Consider the following 24,588-nt stretch of genomic DNA (forward strand, 5'->3'; position numbering starts at 1 on the left):
AGACCAAATATAAAATTATAAGACCCTGGTATAATTTGGTGTCTGGGAATTTGAAGAAGAAAAATGAAGTGTGGATTTTTTTTAAGTTCCTGTTAATAAAAGCGAGGTGAAATAGGGCCTAAGTAAAAGTTAGGAGTTCAATGATAGCCATGGTCACAGTGACTGTGAAGAGAGCTACAATAAGTAAAGTCCTCTGAGGAATACCGTAGAAAAGGACTGCGTTACCCTAGAAAACACACAGGAGAATTAGCTTTTGAAACATTTCTGAAGAAGCTTCTTAAAATGCAGAAGGATACAAAAGTGAATTCATAAGTACCGAAGGGACATTCATTATGAGAGTGATGTGTGTTAGGCATTGTGTTCTTTCCCTTGGTTTTGTGATTGTTCCCATCTAATTATTTTATTAAAAGTTCAGCGTAAGTCCTTAGGGTGAGAAACATACAAGGAAATGTACAGGTGCCACAGAAGTCTTTGTTGGAACTTTGGGGAAGATAATGATTTCTGTTTCTGTCACAATTTTAAAAAGGTAGGGATTATCATCCTATATTAAAACAGCTAAAGAAGGCAGTGGCTTCTCAAAATATTGGTGTAGCAGAAAGGAAACTGGTGTTTCTTTCCCCTGGTCCTGCTGTCAGGCTGAGCTGCCGCACTCCTGCATGTGGACCAGGGACCTTGTCGCCCATAGAGAATATCTGGGAGGAGCCCGAGGGAGCTGTCCTGAGTGATTTTAAGCAGATCACAAGTTTTCAGCAGGGGTATTGAGCAATTCAACTTTACAGCCTGTGCTGCCCACATTTCAAGGGCCAGGTCACTGCATATCCCTTATTTGTTTTCTGCCCCTTGACATGTTTTCAAAGCACAAAATATGAAATGTGCATCTCTTTTGGAGCAGTAAGGCCACGGAAACCTGTCACATCAATATCTGTCCTTTATGATCCCAGGTAATAAGTTGTAGCTTGCTCTAGCTTTCATTTACTTTTGCCTTTACTTCCCTTACCTTTTGAGTCACATTCATGGCTGGTCATACCATGGGGGCGAAAATCAAAACACAGATGTCACATTTTCCTGGACAGTTTAAAGTCCAGTTTGTGCTTTGAGAATATAAGTGGCACTGCCTAATGAAGAACAGTTATCATGTAGTTATACAATGGGCAGTTATTGTTATGAAAATTTGATATATTCACATTATTTTCCCTTGATTTGGGGGCCTGTTCTTGATCTTTAAGCAGCAAATCAGAATAATCAAAGAACCAAATACAATATAAATACACTAGAGGCTCAGTGCATAAAATTTGTGCATGGGGGGGTGTCTCTCAGCCCAGCCTGCACCCTCTCCAATCTGAGACCCCTTGAGGGATGTCCGACTGCCCACTTAGGCCCGATCCCGATGGGCAGTCAGACATCTCTCTCACAATCCAGGACTGCTGGTTCCTAACCACTCCTCTGCCTGCCTGATCAATACCTAACAGCTCCCCTGCAGGCCTGGTCGCGTCCAACTGCCCTCCCCTGCAGGCCTGGTCACCCCCAATTGCCCTCCCCTGCTGGCCCAGTCACCCCTAACTGCCCTCCCCTGCCAGCCTGGTCTCTCCTAACTACCCTCCCCTGCTGGGCTGATCACCCACAACTGTCCTCCCCTGCTGGCCATCTTGTGTCCACATGGGTGCGGCCATCTTTGACCACATGGGGGTGGCTATCTTGTGTGTTGGAATGATGGTCAATTTGCATATGACCTCTTTATTAGATAGGACATTATTTTCATGTGTGTAATTGTTACTTCTTTAACAATTTAAAAAGTTCCCCTCTATTAAACTGCTTTCCCATATTTTTAATTAAATTTATTGGGTGACATTGGTTCATATAGATTTAAATTGTACATTTCTATGATATATGATCTGTATATTGCATTTTGTATCTATCACCCACAGTCAAATCATCTCTCATCACCATACATTTGTGCCCCTTTAACCTTTACTGTCCCCACACCCCCTTCCCTCTGTTATCCATCCTACTTTTGTCTGTGTCTATGAATGCAAGCTTTATATCCCACATAGGAGTGAAATCATATGGTTCTTACCTTTTCTGACTGACTTATTTTGTTTAGCATAATAGTCTCAAGATCCACCCATGCTGTCTTAAATGGCAGTATTTCATCTTTTTTTTGTGGCTGAATAGTACTCATTGTATATATGTACCATATCTTTATCCAACCCTCTATCAAAGGACACTTTGTCTCCATGTCTTGGCCTCTGTAAATAATGCTGCATTGAACATAGGGGTGAATATGTCTTTGCAAATAAATGTTTTCAAGTTTTTGGATAGATACCCAGAAGAGGTATTGCTGGGTCATATGGTAATTCTATTCTCTAATTTTTTAAAAATATATTTTATTGATTTTTTTTTACAGAGAGGAAGGGAGAGGGATAGAGAGTTAGAAACATCGATGAGAGAGAAACATCAATCAGCTGCCTCCTGAACACCCCCTACTGGGGATGTGCCCGTAACCAAGGTACATGCCCTTGACCAGAATCAAACCTGGGACCCTTCAGTCCGCAGGCCGACGCTCTATCCATTGAGCCAAACCGGTTAGGGCGATTCTCTAATTTTTTAAGGAGCCTCCATATTATTTCCATAGTGGCTGGACCAGTTTACATTCCCATCAGCAGTGAAAGCCTTATATTTACGTCTTTGACCCTTTTTCTCTGCAACGTCCCTAACACTTGTTATTGCTTGTCTTGTTGATAATAGCTATTCTAACAGGTGTGACCTAGAATCTCTTTGTAGTTTTGATTTGAATTATCCTAATAGTCAGTGAGGTTGAACATCTTTTCACATATCTGTTGGCTGTTTGTATGTCTTCTTGGGAGAGGTGTCTGTTCAGGTCCTCTGCCCATTTTTTAATTGGATTGTCTGTTTACTTGTTGTTGAGTTGTATGAGTTCTTTAGATATTCTGGATATTAACCCCTTGTCAGAGCTGTGGTTTGCAAATATCATCTCCCATTCGGTATCTTGCCTTTTTATTTTGTTGTTGGTTTCTTTTGCCATGCAGAGGCAGTTTAGGTTGATATAGTCCATTAATTTATTTTTGCCTTTACTTCCCTTTTGGGTCAAATTCATAAAATGTTCTCTACGACCAAGTTCCATAAACTCAGTACCTACATTTTCTTCTTTGTACTTTTTTGTGTCAGATCTTATATTTAATTCTTTGACCCATCTATAATAATAAAAGGGTAATATGCTAATTAGACTGGACATCCTTCTGGACGTAGCTGGGTTCGGAGGGAAGCCCAGGCCCTGGGTGCCAGAGGGAAGCCGGTGCCGGCAGCTCGGGGAAGGAAGATCTACTCTTGCACAAATTTTGTGCATCAGGCCTCTAGTTTTTAAATACTTTTTGTACAAGAGGACAAGCCATAATCTAGTTTTATTATTTTGCATGTGACGTTCCAATTCTCCAAACACCATTTATTGAAGAGTCTTTTTTCTCTCCATTGTGTGTTTTTGGCTCCTTTGTCAAAAATTATCTGCCCATATACTTGTGGTTTTATTTCTGGGGTCTCAAATCTGTTCCATTGATCTGTGTGTTTGTTCTTCTGTCAATACCATGCTGTTTTGATTATCATAGCTCTGTAGTATAATTTGAATTCTGGTATTGTGATATTTCCAGCTTTGTTCTTTTTTCACAGGATTGCTTTGGCTATTTGGTGTCTTTTGTGGTTCCATACAAATCTGACAATTTTTTTGTTCTATTTCTTTAAAGAATGGCACTGGGATTTTGATAGGGATTGCATTAAATCTGTATGTTGCTTTGGATAACATGGCCTTTTGACTATGTTGATTCTTCCAATCCATGAACATGAAATATTTTTTTCTATTTCACTGTGTCTTTTTCAATTTCTTTTAATAGTGCTTCTAGTTTTCAGTATATAGATCCTTCACATCTTTCATTAAGTTTATTCCTAGGTATTGTATTCCTTTGGTTGTGATTGCAAAAGACATATTTTTTACTTCTTTTTCTGAAGTTTCAATAATGAATGTTAGTATATAGGAAAGCAATGGATCTCTGTACATTAATTTTGTATACTGTAGCTTTACTGTATTTTTTTATTGTTTCTAATAGTTTTTTGGAGGATTCTTTAAGGTATTCTATATACAGAATCATGTCATCTGCAAAAAGTGACACTTTACTTCCTTTTTCCCAATTTGGATAACATTATTTATTTCTCTTCTTGCCTTATTGCTCTGGCTAAGATTTCCAAAACTGTTAAATAAGGGTGGTGAGAGTGGGCATCCTTGTCTTGTTCCTGATTTTAGAGAAAAAGTTTTCAGTTTTTCCCCATTGGGTGTGATATTGGCTGAGGGTTTATCATCTATGGTCTTTATTATATTGACATACTTTCCTTCTATACTCATTTTACCGAGTATTTTAATCATAAATAGATGCTGTATATTATCAAATGCTTTTACTGCATCTATTGATAAGATCATATAATCTTTATCCCTAGTTTTGTTAATGTGGTGTATTACATTGATTGATTTGCTTATGTTAAACCATTCTTGTGCCCCTGCAATAAACCCCACTTGATCATGGTATATTATTTTTTAAATGTATTGTTGTATTTGATTTGCTAGTATTTTGTTTAAGATTTTTGCATCTGTATTCATCAGAGATATTGGTCTATAGTTTTCTTTTCTAGTGTTATTCTTGCCAGGTTTTGGTATCAGGGTTATGTTGGACTCATAAAATGTGTTAGGAAGTATTGCCTCTTCTTCAATTTTTGGAAGAGTTTGAGAAAGACAGGTTTTTAATCTTCTTTAGAATGTTTGGTAGAATTCACTAGTGGAGTCATTTTATTGGGGGTGGGGGGAGGTTTTTGATAGTTGTTTTAATTTCTTCAGTGTTTATCAGTCTATTTAGATTTTCCATTTCTTCATGATTCAGTCTAGGAAGGATATATATTATCCTGTGCACATGGAGCATTCTCAGGCATACACCATATGTTGGGTCACAAAACTAGCCTCAACAAATTCAAGAAGATTGAATTTATACCAAGCATATTCTCTGACTACAATGTTTTGAAATTATAAATCAACTGCAAAAATGAAGTAAAGAAACCCACAATTATGTAGAGATTAAACAACCCATGACTAAGAAAAGACTGGGTGAAAGAAGAAATTAAAGGTGAGATAAAAATATATATGGAGACAAATGAGAATGATAATATAACAATATCAAAAGTTCCAGGATGCAGCGAAAGCAGTGATAAGAGGGAAGTTTACATCATTACAGGCCTATCTAAAGAAACAAGAAACATCCCCAGTAAACAACCTAACACCACATCTTAAAGAACAACAACAACAACAACAAAAAAGAACAAATGCAACCCAAAGCAGCAGAAGAAATGAAATAATAAAAATTAGAGAAGAATTGAACACAATAAAGAACAGAAAGACTAATCAAAAATTATCACAACAAAGAGCTGGTTCTTGAAAAAGATTAATAAAATGGACAAACCCCTGGCTAGACTCACTGAGAAAAAAAAAAAAGATTCATATAAACAAAATCAGAAATAAAAGAGAAAAAGTTACCACAGACATCACAGATATACAAAGGCTCATATTAGAATGCTATGAAAGATGATATGACACCAAATTCATAACCTAGAAGAAATAGATAAGTTCCTAGAAATATATAAGCTTTCCTGTATTTTACTGTTGTAAAAGCAAACACAGATTTCAGATGCTTTTAACAATAAAGGTTTATTTCTTGCTCTCATATCCCAAGTCAGGGACAAGTCAAGAAAACTAAACTGCAACAGATTTCCATGTCAAAGTTTCCATCAGATAAGCACCTTTAGAATTGTTGTAATTGGAAAAAATTAGCATTTCTTAGTTGGCAGAAGCATGGGACAAGAACTAAAGAGTGCACAGTTTATATCATTGAAGATGTAATATTTTTACATGCCCAACTTGCTGGAATGTGACCATCTATCTGATTTTATATAATGAAGAATGAATGAATGAATGAATGAATGAATGGAGTTGGATATGCCAGACACCCCCATTATAATATGTTTTAGATTTCACCACCCGGCACTGCAGAAGCCCTAAGAAATAGGAAAGGCTTTCAAATTCTTTATTGTTTACTTCTAGTTTGTGCTAAAACATAAAATATTCAGGTTGCAAAGTAGTTGTCTGTCTGATTGGCACTTAGAATGGAGATTTTTCACCACCACCTTCCCACCATGGTTTGGTATGTTTTAAGCCCATTTTGGAATTGGCCATTCATCTCGGCACCATGAAGATAGAGCTTTCTACTCATATTGCAGCATATATTCAGTTTTTCTTCTCACCTTTAACTATAAAATTGTAACCACTGCTTCTAGTGTAATGGCCTACTTTTATGTCTTCAATTACATCCACTGGATTACTTAATACTAATTTTATGATTGTTCCTTTTTCCTTTCAGTTGATGCATGTAATGTATTCAGTTAAGTAGAAATTTTCTACGCACTCTAAAAAACACTTATACCTTTCCTATCTGCTTTCAATAAAATTTCCTGGGGAGTATCTAGATGGTAAAAGGTTTCCATTACTAGAGATTTCATTTTTTTAATACTTATTCAGTCATCATTCCACACTTCAGTGGCCATTTCTGCTCAAGTTGCCTGCACAGAATTTTATGTTTAAACATTTCTAACTTAAATCACCCAATTTTAACAAACCTCCATTTATGGATAATTTCTTGGCAAACTAGATTTCATCTTTTCTTTTATACTTCTCCTTACCTCCTAAAATAAATCACTTTAAACAATCCATTTTACTAATTTTATTTCATTCATGGTCACCATTTCAATTGAAATTTCTCATTAATTTTTACTTTTCCTAAAGTAATTGTTGGTGAGAGTTTACTGAACATCCCATTATTTTTTTACTTCACCACATTAACACTTCTCAAAAATCAAAAACTCTTTCTGACCAAATTATCTTAATATTAAAATAAGATTAATTTTGTTTTACTAATGTTGTCAGTACTCGCTAACAAAATGATTTAATATAATATTTTTAAAGTAGGCATGATGTTATTACAGAGTTGAATCCAGTGTACTTATGACAACACACACAAATTTAAGATGCTACCTAATGTTGGTCTTTTTGTATTATTATTATTGATTAAGGTATTACATATGTGTCCTTATCCCCCATTACTCCCCCAGCCCCCACTTATGCCCTCACCCCCCTGTTGTCCTTGTCCATTGGTTAGGCCTATATGCTAGCATACAAATCCTTTGGTTGATCTCTCCTCCTTATCCCTACCCTCCCCTACCTTCCCTCTGAGGTTTGACGATCTGATTGATGTTTCTCTGTCTCTGGATCTGTTTTTGTTCATCAGTTTATGTTGTTTATTATATTCCACAAATGAGTGAGATCATGTGATATTTATCTTTCTCTGACTGGCTTATTTTGCTTAGCCTAATGCTCTCCAGTTCCATCCATGCTGTTGCAAATGGTAAGAATTCCTTCTTTTTTACAGCAGCGTAGTATTCCATTTTATAGTTGTACAACAGTTTTTTAATCCACTCATCGGCTGATGGTCACTTAGGCTGTTTCCAAATTTTAGCTATGGTGAATTGTGCTGCTATGAAGAAAAATAAGGAACCCCATCCAATTTGGCTCAATGACTGTTGGCCTGCAGACTGAAGGGTCCCAGGTTCTATTCAGGTCAAGGGCACATGCCCAGGTTGCAGGCTGGATACCCAGTAGGGGGTGTGCAGGAGGCAACCAATCAATGATTCTCTATCATCATTGATGTTTCAATCTCTCTCTACCTCTCCCTTCTTCTCTCTGAAATCAATAAAAATATATATTTTTTTAAAAAGCAGGGTAATACCTAGTTATTGCCATGTAAGAAGTAACAGTCTAGTGTGAATAGAGAATGTGCTGAATAAATAGAAATTGCAGTACAATATTATATATGAAAAATACCAAATAAGTGAAATATAGAGTAAATTTTTGGGGGAGTTAAAATTGTATTGAGTAATGACAGATGAATTTATAAATGCTGTGTCTTTAAAATTATTATGTGAGCCATGTATGTAATTTTAAGTTTCCTAATGGCCACATTTTTAAAAAGTAAAAAACAAAACAAAAAAGGAGAAATTAATTTTAATAATATATTTTGTTTAGCCCAATTTATCCAAAATAGTATTATTTCAATAGGCAATTAATATAAAATTATTGAGATATTAATAAAAAAGATATATAAGACACATATACAGGATTTGGAACCAGCACAAAATGTAAAGTTGATAGCAAGAAGGATATTAACTTCCTTTAATGACATGTTCCTAACTTTCACTGCCAGAGAGAGATTATTAGGCATTATTGACCAAAAGTCTGAGCCAATGTGTAAGTCTTACAACTTTACTTCTCAAAAAAAAGCATTTATTTTCTTTTGTTCAGACAAATTTTGACTTTCTTGTTAAGGGACTGGAATGAGAGAGTAAGAAAAATGACTTATTCCTACTCTTGCAATGAATTAGAAGGATATGGCATTGTCACAGATAACAATGATGAAATAATAACTCCTATTTTATTTCTACCACTTATTACTATGCCCTTTCGGGAAAACCATTTTAACATACAGTAAATAATTCCAACTTTATACATCATTATAGAAGTTAAATAAGAGTATTTTTTGTATGAAAATACTTACTATGAGATCTGGCACAAAATTCAGTATATGTAAATTAAATCTCATGCAAACTTTTCATCAAAGTTAGAGTAGAAATTTTTTGAGGCATCGCACAAAAATTATGAATTATTATATATGAAATAATTGTTATCTCAAAAGGTAGAACAATAACAGATGAATTCTTGCTTTAAAGTAAAATTAATAAACAGGTGACTAAATATACAAATATCTGTTCAAAATGCAATGATTTTTTTTAACATGTTATAATACTTCTATCTGCCAGGAGAGAGGGCAAAAATGGTGCTGGGGGCTACATCGAGTGTAGAGCTTCAAAATTAGGTCTTTTGTGAACAAAGAAATCATGGCTCAACCCCAAAGGAGTAAAATTTTCAGAATTAATCAGAAAAATCATATTTTGCAAGTGACTTTTAATTTTCTAATTTTCTTCACCTAGTATATGAACATGCTATTGTATAAATCTGGTGCATAAAACACAGTCATATTTTTTTATTTATACTGAATGAGATTTGTGAAGCACAAAAATATGCATGGTACTACAAGTTTTCTAAGCATTCTTTAACTCCTGCATGCCATTTTCCCTCTCTGTGTAGAAAGAAAAGGGAATACTAAAGATATTTCTTCTGAATATCTTCATCATCATGGTTAATAAGGGCAGCCTAGCACATATATATGAGGAGAAATTCAATTTTAGATTGCTTTAAAGTTCACTTTTGAATTTTACCTAGGTTAAAAGAGTTTCATGACCTTTATATTTGATGAAAGCAGGGAGCAAATATTAATCTTACTATTTTATTTTGAAGTCTTCCCAAAGCACGCAACTCTAGACCACATTTCTACAAAATAACATGTGTATGTAGTCCAAGTAAGTTGATCATCGTTACACTGAAAGGCAATACATAAGATTTCAAATACACCCTCAGTACTTTATATCTCATTTCAGTTTTCCTTGTACTAATCACTCTACTTTTTCAAAGCTATCATTATTTTGGACAGTGTAATTATATGTCTTATATTTATGCAATTAAATGTAAAAACTGTTCCTTTGTAAAGATTACATGTTGTTATATATGCCAAACTTATTTTGATATTCTAAAATGTTTATTGTGCTTCCTAGTAATATGTGTTACACAATTGCCTTTACACAAAAATATTTCTCCGTGTCACAGAAAAGTAGAATTGGAACAGATAATACTGTAAAATACAATAACCTCACAAACTGCTAAAAGACATAATAGCCCAGCCCTTGTGGCTCCATGGTTGAGCATTATTCCAGGCACCAGGAGTTTTCAGAATTCTAGGGCACATGCCCAGGTTGAGGGCTCGATCCCAAGTAGGGCCTTGCAGAAGGCAGCTGATCCCATGTTTCTCTCTCATCAACATTCCTATCTCTCCCTCTCTCTTCCCCTCTCCGAAATCAATAAAAACAGCTTTTAAAAATGACATAATAGCCCTAACCAGTTTGGCTCAGTGGATAGAGTGTCGGCCTGTGGACTGAATGGTCCCAGGTTCGATTACGGCCAAGAGCATGCACCTTGGTTGCAGGCACATCCCCGGTAGGGCGTGTGCAGGAGGCAGCTGATCGATGTTTCTCTCTCATCGATGTTTCTAACTCTCTATCTCTCTCCCTTTCTCTCTGTAAAAAATCAATAAAATATATATTAAAAAATGACATAATAAATTACCTAACAATACAATTCATATAGTAACATTCAGATGAGAATTGGTTACCTAAAATAAAAACCTACTCAGTTTTTTAGGTAGTATGTAAACAAATTCTACTGATATTATTTACTCTTTCGCACAATCATGCTAGATATGCATATCGTTATTCCCATCCTAAATTTTTTTTTATTAAATCTTTATTGTTCAGATTACATTTGTTCCTCTTTTTTCCCCTCCCATAACTCCCCTCCCAGTTTCTTCCCGCATCTCCCATTCCCCTTTCCCCCCCAAGAATAGTCAGTCCATTCCCTTTCTATGTCCCTGATTCATTATAATCACCAGTTCATTCTGTACATCAGATTATTTATTCACTTGATTCTTAGATTCACTTGTTGATAGATGCATGTTTGTTGTTCACAATTTGTATCTTTACCTTTTTCTTCTTCCTCTTCTTAAAGGATACCTTTCAGCATTTCGTATAATACTGGTTTAGTGGTGATGAACTCCTTTAGCTTTTCCTTATCTGTGAAGCTCTTTATCTGACCTTCAATTCTGAATGATAGCTTTGCTGGATAAAGTAATCTTGGTTGTAGGTTCTTGGTATTCATCACTTTGAATATTTCTTGCCATTCCCTTCTGGCCTGCAAAGTTTCTGTTGAGAAATCAGCTGACAGTCGTATGGGTATTCCCTTGTAGGTAATTGAGTCTCTTTCTCTTGCTGCTTTTAAGATTCTCTCTTTGTCTTTTGCTCTTGGCATTTTAATTATGATGTGTCTTGGTGTGGTCCTCTTTGGATTCCTTTTGTTTGGGGTTCTCTGCGCTTCTTGGACCTGTAAGTCCATTTCTTTCACCAGGTGGGGGAAGTTTTCTGCCATTATTTCTTCAAATAGGTTTTCAATATCTTGCTGTCTCTCATCTTCTGGCACCCCAATTATTCTGATGTTTGTACGCTTGAAGCTGTCCCAGAGGCTCCTTACACTATCTTCGTATTTTCGGATTCTTTTTTCATTTTGCTTTTCCGGTTGGGTGTTTTTTGCTTCTTCGCATTTCAAATCTTTGGCTTGATTCTTGCGCTCCTCTGGTCTGCTATTGGGTGTAATATTCTTTATTTCCGACCGTGTATGCTTAATTTCTAGTTGTTTCTTTATCATAGCATCGAGGGTCTCATTAGTTTTCGTGAGGCTCTCCAGAAGTTTATTGCAAGCCCTCAAAATTGCGTTTTTTAGCTCTATATCCTCCATTTCTGTCATGTTTTTTTGTCTCCGCATTTTTTATGCTTTCTTGGTGCACCCCCTAGTGGTCTTTGTGCGCAGTCTTGTTCTAGTTGAGCCTTGATTGTTGTAGTTAATACTAGAGGGATTTGACCACCAGGCCGACTGGCTGTGTGAATCAGCTGTGTCTGCCGCTGAAAACTTCTGTCCTCTGGGGAGGTGCTAATCTAGCCTTTGCCTGAGGCAAACCGGCAAATGGCTCTGTGCAGGGCTTGGGCGGGGCGGGATCAACAGGGCAGGGCGGGCGGAGGGAGCCGTTATGGTGCCCTCAGTCCTGTTCCCAGAGGCTCTGCTTCTCAGAACCCCCGGAACCGCTGCAAACCTCGGAGGGAAAGCTGCCTTCCAACTGATGCCAGACACTCCCGCTTCTCCCGTTTGGGTCCGAGTCCCCAGCGATTCGCCCGTATCTGGAGCTCAGAGTCTGAGACTCCCCCCTGACCGAAAACGACAACCGCGCTCTCAGCCACCAGCCCGCTTTGCGCGCGCACCTCCGCACCTGAGTTTTTTCCACACTGCGCCTCCTCTGAGCCTCGGTGTGCTGTTATTTTTCCTTCTAGTTGAAGAGTCTCTCCTCAGCCAGCCTTCCTGTGGTTCTGGGTGATGTCCGTTCCGTCTTTTAGTTGTATTTTTGAAGTGGTTGTTTGCGGCAGCAGTCTCCGGTGTTTACCTATGCCCCTAAATTTTTTTTTAATGATTGAATAATATTTGGTATAAGGACAATGTCTGTGGGGATATAATTTTTGAAGTATGATTTGTGAATTGCTTGCATTAGAGTCACTGTTAAAATGCATATTTCTGGCCACAACTCCAATGTGTTAAATGAAAATTTATGTATATGGGATTTCAGAATTTGAATTTTAACAATTTTTTTTTCCATTTTGTTAATCATTAGTCTAATCTAGAAAATAAATAAAATACCATAAAATATAATTTAAGAATATTTTATACATATAACTACAATGGAGTGGAAGAATATAGTTAAGAACATAATGTAACAGTAAACAACCTTTTAAAAAAAATGTCAAATGGCCTAGGTCCTACAGTGGTCGGCAAACTGCAGCTCGCGAGCCACATGCGGCTCTTTGGCCCCTTGAGTGTGGCTCTTCCTAAGCCTTAGGAGTACCCTAATTAAGTTAATAACAATGTACCTACCTATATAGTTTAAGTATAAAAACTTTGGCTCTCAAAAGAAATTTCAATCATTGTACTGTTGATATTTGGCTCTGTTGACTAATGAGTTTGCCGACCACTGGCCTAGGAGAAAAGAGAAAAAGTCAAAAAGAATGTTAAATCAGACAGCTATTGACTTCAAGAAACTGCTAGGAGAAATATTTTCATTTGATGATTAGAAGAAAGAATAATAAATAATTGTTTAGGTAATTAGAATAAGAATCTATCAGTTTATCTCTATTTCCCTAATCTAACAATACTTAGTTAAAACTCATGATAGTATTTAAAAAGTTAAATAACTCAGAGTGGTTTGGTGACCAACACATAAAAAGAAGTGATTTTTCATTGTCTCAAAGTGGAAAACAATTGTAGAAAAAGTTTAAAATAAACAATGTACAGGTGTTAATGATGGTGAGGAAAAAAAGTGGTTTCTTAGAAGGGCCATGCAGGACTAACTTGAAGATAACAGTCCTAGGATGAATAGCAGGGAGAAGCACAGATTAAAGATGACCAAGGCGTGGACTTCGGATTTTGCTTGAGGAATAAGGAAAAAGAGACAGATGTCAGAGGTATTATAGTCAGCATGATTATGCAAATAATTCAGTGGGGGATTTGGACACATTTTGATTATCTGCACACATTCCAATTCTTAAATGCTTTGCCATTAATGTCTTTGGTCATTGCAGTCTACTCAGAGTGTGAAGACATATGCATTTTTGTAAAAATGATAAAAGTAGTTGGTCTTAAATCAACCATTGGGAGAATTTGTGGAGCAACAAATGTCTTAACTAGGAATTTTGTAAAGCAGGCAACAGAAATAATGGTATCTATTTGATTTAATATCTCAAAGGATTTTTTTTTAATACTGGAACAAATGTAGAACAGTGTAATGTATCTTATTTTATCTTTGGCCATAAAGCATCCTATATAATCCTATATAATAAAAGGCTAATATGGAAATCGACAGAACGGTGGAACGACCATTCGCTGTGACGTGCACTGACCACCAGGGGGCAGGTGCTCAATGCAGGAGCTGCCCCCTGGTGGTTGGTGCACTCCCATAGGGGGAGCACTGCTCAACCAGAAGATGGGCTCACGGCTGGTGAATGCAGCAGTGGTGGCAGGAGCCTGTCCCGCCTCCCCAGCAGTCGGACATCCCCTGAAGGCTCCCAGACTGGGAGAAGGTGCAGGCCAGGCTGAGGGACCCCCTCCCCCGCCTAGTGCATGAATTTCATGCACCAGGCCTTGGTTATTTAATAAGGAGTATGGAGAACCTTACAAGGTGATCAACAGCTGATTAAAATGTATAACTGTTAATTATTTCTTCAGCACAATCTTTGAGAGTTATTTCCAGTATGAATAAGTAAAATATTTCCTGCAGTTTAGGGAATTTAAATGTGCCTCCATTTGAAAGATAGGAGCATTATGACTACTAGCAGGTTCTTGCTTTTATCTCTTATGAATACAGTTCTGGGTCTAAGCTATGGGTAAAATAAGAAATCAATCAACATTGTTAACATAATCCATAAATTTGGAATAAGAATCATACTATCTTTATCTTTTTTGTTTAAAAATATCTCTGCTCTTTTAAAGTTTCAGTGGCATATACTTTATAACTTGCAAAAGTACTTAAAATGCATGATGTTTATATCAGAACAGAATCTGGTCAATTAGCATCTAATCTTCCAATTTCTGAGCATTTTCATTTTCTGACTTTCAAGCATCTTAGAGTAATGATGAGCCCCCAGGAGTTCTTTTTCTCTAGTAACATAGTTTATCTTAGGTCATTCCTCTTATTTAACATGAACCCTGCTTTAGGTTTTTTTCTTTTAATTAAAGAAGGTAGTATAAAGAGCAAATTTTGATATTTTAATCAGTAATCTATAATAATAAAAGCGTAATATACTAATTAGACCTGACGATCTTCCTGATGAAGCTGGGGCTGTGAGAGCCCAGGCGGTCATGTGGTGGGCGGGGGCCAAGGCAGATGAGGCAGCTAACGCTGTGGCAGGGGTCGAGCCCCTTACATGAATTTCGTACATCAGGCCTCTAGTTCAATATAATTGCACAAAAATAGCTTTGTACAACATCAGCAATATAATACAATTACTAAAGCAATCAGCATTATTCTTTTAATCAGAGCTTTAAAACTTTCTCAGTGGTCCGTTAGGAAGATTTGACAAATATAAAGCAAAAAGAATTTTTCAATGATCAGAATTCACTCCAACAACATATTTGCAAAGTCTTACTAAACATCTTATTGTAAATTATCTGTGGACTGTGTCAAGAATTTACAACTGTGAAGAACTGGAACAAATTTCTCAATCATTCATCTGAAAAACCACAACTGAGAAAGAAAAGTGACTTTTTAAAATATTATGTTTTTATTGTGTCCACTTTATTATAATTCCTTGAAAAATGTGCTCATTCAATGGCCTCACTTTAGTAATATGGACAACGTCATAAGCGTGGCCTTAAAATTTATTTACCTACTTTAATGATTGACTTATAATATGGTATATAATAAATGTGATGTGTAGGAAAATATATATATGTATAAGCTTTTTATAAAAACATTGAACAAAAAAGTTAGGATACTGTATGTGAAAGCCTAACCATAATATAGTGATATTAACTTCCATTTAAATCATGCTCCATATTCATAGTTTGACAATATAATTATTCATCAAATAACTATGTTTAATAGCATTACTATTATTAATTATGCTAAAGTTAATATATGCATTTATGAAACAAATTTTAATTTTCATGGTTTGAGTTTATCGGCAATAATGATTTTATGAAATATTGTCCTTGTATTCGAGCAGCCAGTATTGTCTTCTTGAATATCCCAAACAATGAACATGACATCACCAAAGCCTCGTTCTGAAAATAGCTTCAGCTATCTAAATTGGCTATGACAGAACTGGCAGAGACCTTGAAATTGCAGTTATTTAGATTGGCCATTATGACCAGAAAGATATTCTTGGAATGGTTCTAGAAGATGTTCTTTTACTGTGTGCAACAATTGTTGATATGGTGTTTTTTTACTGTTATTTTAAATAAGAACTGAAGCCCATTAAATGATTGCTCTGTGAATTTCCACTGACAAATACAGGGAGGCATCTTGTGTATCTTAGCCAACAAGCATTGTTCAAAATAACTAGAACCACTCTAGAATTTATTTGATGTAACCAGCTAATTCTATGGTCATGATTTATGTTTAAATAATGGATTTTAATCCTATCTATTATTTTAAGGAAGACAATAAAAACATGGGCATATTCTTTATATTATAATAGAAGTATGATAGTCATAGAAGTATGATTTTTAAATGAGAAAACACTCTATTTTCTTTTATCTGCTTAAGAGAGTAAACATTCTGCAGCTTCAGTGATAGCTAGTTCCACTTTGGACTCAGAACAACCAGAAAAAAAAACACACAAACTTTTTCAATCACAGAAATTTACTAAAGGAGGATTTATTTGACAATCAAGCACAATTTTTATATTGGCTACTTATAATTTTCAGTATTTCTCAAATTAATTCCCAAATTTTAATTAAGATTTCCATTTTGCTATAAAATATGACCATTTTTAGGTTAGCATAAAATAAAGAAAAATGGCTATAAAACTAAACTTTATAATGTATTTAAACTGGTGACGTCCAACTGAAGTTACCTTCAGCATACTGACAATATCCAGGAAATTAGCAGATATCTCTCCCTAATATCCATTAATCTGTGATGGCTGGCTCCTCCATTCCATTTGGTTGAAGTTACTAAATTAGCAGACTTGTAGGTTGTTATTCACTGATTTTTTTTTAATATTTCTAGATGCTCCACCAACTGGTCAGGCACACAATGTGAGAGGCAAGCCCCAAAGAGCAGCAAGTCTGATCATATCAGCACAAGTAAGTGCCTCAGATTCATATCTTGTGTGTTTTAGTATATAAATAATTTCTGATGCCTTTGTAAGGGGAGTTGAGTCTTTTATGAAGGTTTGCAAAAGATCCTCTGCTATCCCAGTTCTTTTTTGAAGATGAAGCTCTGAGTTCTCACCTGATGACAGGATCCAGCATTTATGTGCCCTTTCTCTCTCTCTCTCTCTCTTTCTCTCTCTAAAATACGTATTGTTGAAAGTATTGCAGATCTCCTCTTTATTCCCCCATTAACCTTTCCTAGCCCACACCTGAACCCAAGCCTTCACCATACTCTTGTTTGTGTCTATGGGTTATGCATATATACATATATAAAAGCCTAAGTGACTGGAACAACCAGAATGACCAGAACAACTGTTGCTATGACATGCACTGACCACCAGGGGGCAGATGCTCAACACAGGATCTGCCCCCCGGTGGCCAGTGCACTCCTACAGCCAACCTCCCCCTGGCTGGCCAACCTCCTGTGGTCCCTATCTCCCCCACCCCCCGCCAGCAGGCACCAATCACCGGATCAGGGGCAGGCCCCAGGCTGGGTGGTGGCGGGAGTGGCCCCTTTTTCAGGGGGGCCGAGGGCCGGATCCCTCCTTGGGGCTGGTGGCCAACCTCCTGTGCCCCATCCCTCCTCCCTGCCAGCAGCCCCAATCAGCCTGCTGCCCACCCGCCAGAGTGGCAGCACGGAAGAGGTGAAGGAAGGAGGGGGGGGCGAGGCAGGGGACCGTTCAGTGGCAGGGTGCCAACGATGGCAGCATCGGCGTCCAGCATCCGTTCCTTCCGTGCCCAACCAGGCAACTCACCTCCTTGGCCCTGATCGCCGGCCAGGCCTAGGGACCCCACCCATGCATGAATTTTGTGCACTGGGCCTCTAGTGTACATATAAGTTCTTTGGTTAATCTCTTCCTACCCATCCACCCACCCCTGCCTTCCCGCTGAGATTCCACAGTCTGTTCCATGCTTCTGTGTCTCTGAATCTATGCTGTCTTTTAGGCAGTGAGAGTTCATCTCAAACCTCAGCACTTTTCTTGATGCTCATCTGCAAATCTAGCATAAGCTTTTCTTGGGAAATGGACTTGAGCTACAGAGGCTACCTGTATCACATGGACATGAAAATGCTCAAGGAAGAAAAATAATTTCATGTTTTAATTAGAGCAAACTGTATTTTCTTCAAATGCTTTTCAATGTGTTGTTGAAAAATGAATTTGACTGACTAGTCTTAAAGAGAAGTATATTAACAGCAATTCTTAAGAGTTATAATTGGTTTATTGCTTGTCTTTAAAATGCTGGTTTAGAAGTATATTAAAATATAGTGTAACATTTTACAACTCTTTTTTTTGTGTGTTGCTCTGGTCTTAAGACTGGTGTCTCATATAACAATCCATCTAATCATCATTGTGCATCTGTTTTCCAACAACTTTAAATGACTTTATAAACATTTCAAAATAAAAGTATGAAATAAAATTTCTTAATTTACACATATCGTTATTAATTTGACCATGAGTGGAGAGCTTTTGAAAAGTCTGTACTATCCATCAATTGAGTAAATATTTTCTTGATGAGGAAAAATTACATCCCCGATTGATGAATGCTTACTTTAGCAAATTTTCTCTAGTTCTTTACTGCTGATAATAAAGCTTTCATGAAAACAAACAAAAACTTACTCCGGAGTTTGTGAAAAATGAAAGACACTATCAAAGTCAAAGTATACAGATTTTGATACCCTAGAGCAGGCTTCCAGGAACATTGTTTAAAGACAGAATTTAGAGATTAATTTGGACTAATAAACCTGAGCATCTTTTAAAAATGGCACATAGATCTAGAATAAATAACCTAGGCATGAATTTTTGAATTTGGAGAGATGAGGTGACTGATCTTTGCTCATGAAGCATTTGGGGTTTATCCTAGACTTTGTGTGTTGTCCTTAGAAAAGGGAAGGGAGAAGACATTAGGAAAGCTATGGGCACATAATTATAGGAATAGAGCACAAGGATTTGGGAAATTGGTTCATAAAAGGTACGGAGGTAGAAAAATACACCTTGCCTAATTCGCTATTGCAAAAGGATAGGAAAAGAAAACGAAAATAAAGATTCTTCCTCTCTCTTCCCAGGAACTAAGGTTCATGCTAATATTACTAAAAATAATTCTGGAAACATACTAATTGGCATATGACTTTGTGATCTAATTGCAAAACGCAACCATTATTAAGAGCATTTTAAAATAAAGAATGCATTTTAAATTACCAATCTGTAGAACACACTGGATTTGTAAGTTGAAAATAATGACAAAGTATTTCAGCATTTATGTCATGGTGATTTCTCAATTACCTAAGATAAGTGGAGTACTACACCTTTAGAAAGTCAAAAAACTTAAATACTGATAAAACTCTCTGAAAAGGAAGAAGGAAGGAAGGAAGGAAGGGAGAATAATGTCAATTGAATTTCAATTTTTATATAAGGTCCATCCAAACGGAAACATTTGGTGTTTGGAAAATGGTATGGAGGCCCTAGCTGGTTTTGCTCGGTGGCTAGAGCATCAGCCTGCTGACTGAAGGGTCCCAGGTTCGATTCTGGTCAAGGGCACATGCCTGGGTTGCGAGCTCCATTCCCAATTGGGGGAGTGCAAGAGGCAGCCAACCAATGATTCTCTGTCATTATTGATGTTTCTCTCTCTTTCTCCCTCTCCCTTCCTCTTTGAAATCAATAAAAATAGACACACACACACACACACACACACACACACACACAAAAATGGTATGGAGGAGGGGTGTGCCAAATATATATATATATTTTTATTGGAGGGTGATGTCTCCAACTGTTTGCATGGGCAATAAGCTGCCTTATAAGGAGATGCCTCTAATTACATGTAACAGTGCTAATTCACGGAACATGGAATAGGAGGAGGAGTTGCAAGAAATTGTAAACCTTTTCCCAAAGATTCTGACTCCCTTCATTCGCTGACTAAGGTCATTGAATTTAATGGAAACATCAATGCACATTGATGGGTTATTAGCTATGTAAATGTCATATTATCTCAGAGATGAGCAAAGTTGACCAAATAATGACTCTATTAGAAAGTACTTATCATTAGACATTTACACTTTGAGAAACTTGCCTCTATAAGTCTGAAAAGAGATAGTTAAACTGATCTTCCTAAGGTAGGAGGGTCATTTTTATTCTGTAGTGAAGTGCAGTGGTTTGGAATGCTTGTGAAATGTTCCCTGAACTCGGGCAGGAGTCATTTGCCCATAAGAAAGATGAATACTTTAGGGTGTGTTTTTAAATCTGCATTTCTGCTTTCAGTGAAGGATCCCATAATCATTGGACCTTGGAGTAATTGAGAACACACTGCCTCTGTCGGCCTAACTACTGCCAACTGGCACACAGATTTACCTTTCTAATTGATGCACAGCTTTCTTAATCACCTCTGAGTAGTCACACTGATGTTTTCTGGCCGTTACTGTTAAAGTATCTAAAACTTAGCTCGTGGAATTAAGCAGACCTAGTATCCTACGGCTGCTTAGGTTCCACTTGAAAAAGCTCATCTGACTCTTCTGGAGTTATTTTGAAGAATATTAAACTAAGGGTGATAGAATATTCATTATATGTCCCTATTTTAATTTTACAAGTTTGAAGGGAGTAGATATCCAATGTTTGATTTATGCTGTTTGTATATGCTAAAATTAAGGAGCATAAAACGATACTCAGCATTTGTGGGGCATTGGAGAAGTATTTTACTCTAGTGACCACAGAAATATATCCATTAGGGATTGTGTCTCCTCTTTCCTTACTTTGCCCTTATTTCTTTTATACCATCATGTTTTAAAACAGAAAGGAAATTATATGATACCAAGGAATCATAAAATTACAAACATATAGAGAGAACTGAAAAGTGCAACAAAATAATGCTTTTGTCCTAATTCTTCCCAAGCAAATATTTGTCAAGCCTCTAAGTGCCAAGTACGGTACTAGATCTCAGAGATAGATCAATAGGTAAGACAGACAGTGCCTCTTCTCATGAAGCTGAGGTTCTAAAGGGCAAACAGCCATAAACCACAGAAGGAGACAAATAAGTAAGCATGTACATGTGTAAAGTAAGTGTGAGTTTGTATTGATTCTATGATGGAAGCCAAAGAGAACCAAGTATAGAGAATGGCAGGGGGGAAGTGAGGTCAAAAGTCACTTCTCTGAGATGATGATAATTAAACTGAAACTGAAGGATTAAAAAGAAGAAAGGCTCATGGTGTTTCAAACCCATGGAAGAGCAGGTATAAAAACCCTGGAGCGGGAAAGAGACACATTCAAGAGGTTGATAGAATACCAGTGTTCTGGTACCATGGGGACAGCAGTACACTGGGCCTCTAATTTATACATATATATAAATGTAAACTTAAGAGAAAATATAGCAACATGTCAAAAGTGGTATAATTTATCTTTATATTTTCTATGATAAATGCAACCAATAAGCAAAAGTTTCTCTTCTTTTGAGCTCCATAATGCAATGCTTCTGGTTTCCCTTGTACCCTTCTTGAAGCAGCAATGTCTTCTTAGTGAGATTCTGTTTTTCTCTCCTTCTGGTTAACTCACTGTCATCTTATCATTATTTACATTCTTTCTTGGCAATCAGTAATTCCTGACTCAGTTATCAACTCTATGCTGATTACCGCTAAATTACTATCCTCAATCCTGGCTTTTTTTTTCTGAATTTGAGACATATATCCTACTGCACATTGCTATATGTATCTATATCTATATCTATATCTAATCTATATATCTATATCTATATCTATATCTATATCTATATCTATATCTATATCTATATCTATCTATATCTATATCTATCTACCTATATTCCACAGGAATTTTAGGCTCCATATATCCCAAAATGATCTCATCACCTTTCTCCACTCAACCAGACAATTCATGCACCTTGTTTTGCCTTCCTATATATATGAATGGCTTATAAAAAAATCTATCCGGTTCCCCAAGCAACACTTAAGTGTTGCTCTTAATGTTTCTTCTCTCTAAAGTCAAGTCAAACAATATATCCAGTAGATATTAGTTCCTAAGTGTTCTTCAACTTCATCCCTTTTTAAAAATATATTATTTTTTCATTGATTTCAGAGAGGAAGGGAGAGGGAGAGAGAAATAGAAACATCAATGAGAGAGAACCATTGATCAGCTGCCTCCTGCATGCCACCCACTGGGGTTGGAGCTGGCAACCTGGGCATGTGCCCTTGACTGGAATCGAACCTGGGACCCTTCAGTCCTCAGGCTGATGCTCTATCCACTGAGCCAAACCAGCTGCTAGGGCCTCACCCCTTTGTTAAGCAGTACATTGCCCGGCTCTTTGACAAGGCTTACATAGCCCTTCAGCACACCCCTTTGCTGTCCTCTATGGCCGCATCTTCCACCACTCTATTCTGCACTTCAGCCACACTGTTGTTTTGTCATCTTTCCTCCTCCAGTCCTCCACATTTCTCTTCCTAGATTAATTAAGTATCTCCTACTCCCATTGACCTGCATTCTCTTCCATTAGACTAAAGAGGACTCACTCGCAGGTCTCAAAGGCACACCAGTCCTCCCCTATCCTGGATCTGGTTGGATACTTCTTTATATTTCCGGAGCAATGCAGACTTTCCCCAGGGGAGCGCTTATCGCACCCTGTTAAATAAGCACATTTCTTTGTCATCTTCTAAACTATATCAAACAATGTGAGAGCAGGGACATTTGTGTCCCCAGTGCAAAGCAGAGTGCATGCTGAGTGTGTGGGACATAGCGACTCTTAAAATATATTTACTAAAATAAGAACCGAATGTACAGTCCCTATGATATCCTAGGGACTGTGCTATCTGCAAAACAAAGAGAGATAAACAGTTTAAACCCTCAAATTACAAAGAAACTGGTTTCTACAATATATTGTAAAACGTGCAAAACAGGCATACGCAGGGTTCTGTGGCAATTTATTTTAATGAATTAATAAACCTGTATGTAGCACTTTCTATGTATTAAACATAATCCTATTTACATGAATGACTATGAGGTAGCTATTAATGATGACACTCTTTGTAGATGTGTGTAAACTGAGACAAAGATAAATAATCTTCCCAATGTCATGTTGTTAGTAATGCAAGGTGTGACCAGAGGTAGCCTGGCTCCAGAATTTATTATCTCAGCTGCTATGCTGTGTGCCTCTCTCGGGGAAGGGGTCTCTCCAACATAACAATTTAATAATGCAGGGTTTTTTTTTCTAATAGAAAAGTATTGGATGATGAGGCTTCAGACCAATGTGGCCAAGAAAAACTTGCTCTATTTTACATGAGAAGGTCTTTGAAGTATCCCCTCAACCCTTAATAAGTATAGAATGTGCTTTTAAAAATCATTTTAGAAAAATCCACCAATAATGTACTATTTAAAAATCTCCTGAAATATGAATTATCATATGTTGCATTATGACATTTACTGCTATATATTCTACTTAAAAATATATACCTAATTTGATATATATCTATCGTATAAGTCCAAAAATACATGTGGTTGCCAAATGTTTTCATCAATATCAACTATTTTACATCTTCATACATTGCCAAACTGCTACCCTGAATTATTTATTGGCTACATTAAGCATTATTGCAGTTACCTTGCTTGGTTATATAAATACATTAGAAATCCAGGCCTTTAAACAAAGTGCTGTAATGTAAGGGATTGGAACTGCCATCTGTGATGGGAGAAAGAAGAAAAAGTTATTTGTTTGCCAGCATGCATAATTAACAGTTCTACCTCAAAGGAATAAAAAACCCTATGTAGACAAATATCCAATTTTCTAAATAACATACAATTTGCATTGAAGGGAACGTAAGTTTATATACCTTAAAACAATTATTGGTACGTTTAATACATGCCAATATATTACAAATTTTAGCAGGAAAAAAAGATAAGTAATGAAGTAAGGCTATTTATAAAGTCATGATCAATCAGTTAAAGTCATTGTTTATGAAGAAACCAGCTGTTCACTGGCATTTACAATTTGTGAACAAATGTTAATTGCTATCCAATCTGCCAGAATCTCTACTTTTACTAATTACTAATAAGTTACACATTCATATAAAGTTCACTTTCCCAAATCCAAGTTTACTTTCCCAAAACCATATAATATTAAACTCAGTGAGCTGTATAGCCCTGGTAACAACGTGGAAAAAATAAAATGAGTTTTGCATTCTATAAACTGACTAAAGAAGGCAAGCCATGTTCATTGTTTGTTTGTTTTGCATGGAAGAGATAGTTATTTGGTTATTTTAGTCAAATTATTTTTGAAGCTTCAAATTAAAATATTCTCTTATACATGACATCTCCTTAATAAAGACATTTTGGTATTTTGGTAAGGAATCTCCACCATGGGCTATGGCACACAGATACTTCCTGGCTATAGCTATGAAAACGTATCTATATTTCTATTTTAAAGTCCCTAAGCAGCTGCTTACTGTGCTTAGTATTACGATTCATTTCTGCCACAGTATTTTTACACAAATGTCCTTGAAAAGCAAATTCAAATATTTAATATTTCTTGAAGTTTTATTCCTGAACCATTCAAGATTCCCACATTACATTTCAATTAGCTTTTGCATTGCTGGTTTGTTTCTTCCTTTAACCAGTGATTAGGCTGCCTTGACTGAATCAACCAGATGCTAGTCCAGATAAATGACGCCTTTGTCTCATGGGCAGTAGATATTTGTCTGTGAAAGTTAACATTAGGTACTGGGTAGAGCTACTTAATACTCTTCTATTGTCAGCAACACTTGCATTCAGTTTTCTGCCTGCATAAGTGACATATAACCCCAGGCA

The 24,588-nt window shown here is 36.7% G+C and overlaps 1 protein-coding gene across 1 annotated transcript in view; it reads left to right on the forward strand.

Annotated features, from left to right (window-relative positions):
- LRP1B (low density lipoprotein receptor-related protein 1B) overlaps positions 1 to 24,588 on the forward strand; it is a 1,756,854-nt gene that overhangs the window by 1,722,970 nt on the left and 9,296 nt on the right. The window contains exon 87 of the mRNA XM_014548045.1: positions 16,650 to 16,726. Coding sequence (XP_014403531.1) covers positions 16,650 to 16,726 — 77 coding nt within the window. The remainder of the gene's footprint in view (positions 1 to 16,649; positions 16,727 to 24,588) is intronic.

This window comes from Myotis brandtii, unplaced genomic scaffold, assembly GCF_000412655.1.
Source record: "Myotis brandtii unplaced genomic scaffold, ASM41265v1 scaffold493, whole genome shotgun sequence".
NCBI lineage: Eukaryota > Metazoa > Chordata > Mammalia > Chiroptera > Vespertilionidae > Myotis > Myotis brandtii.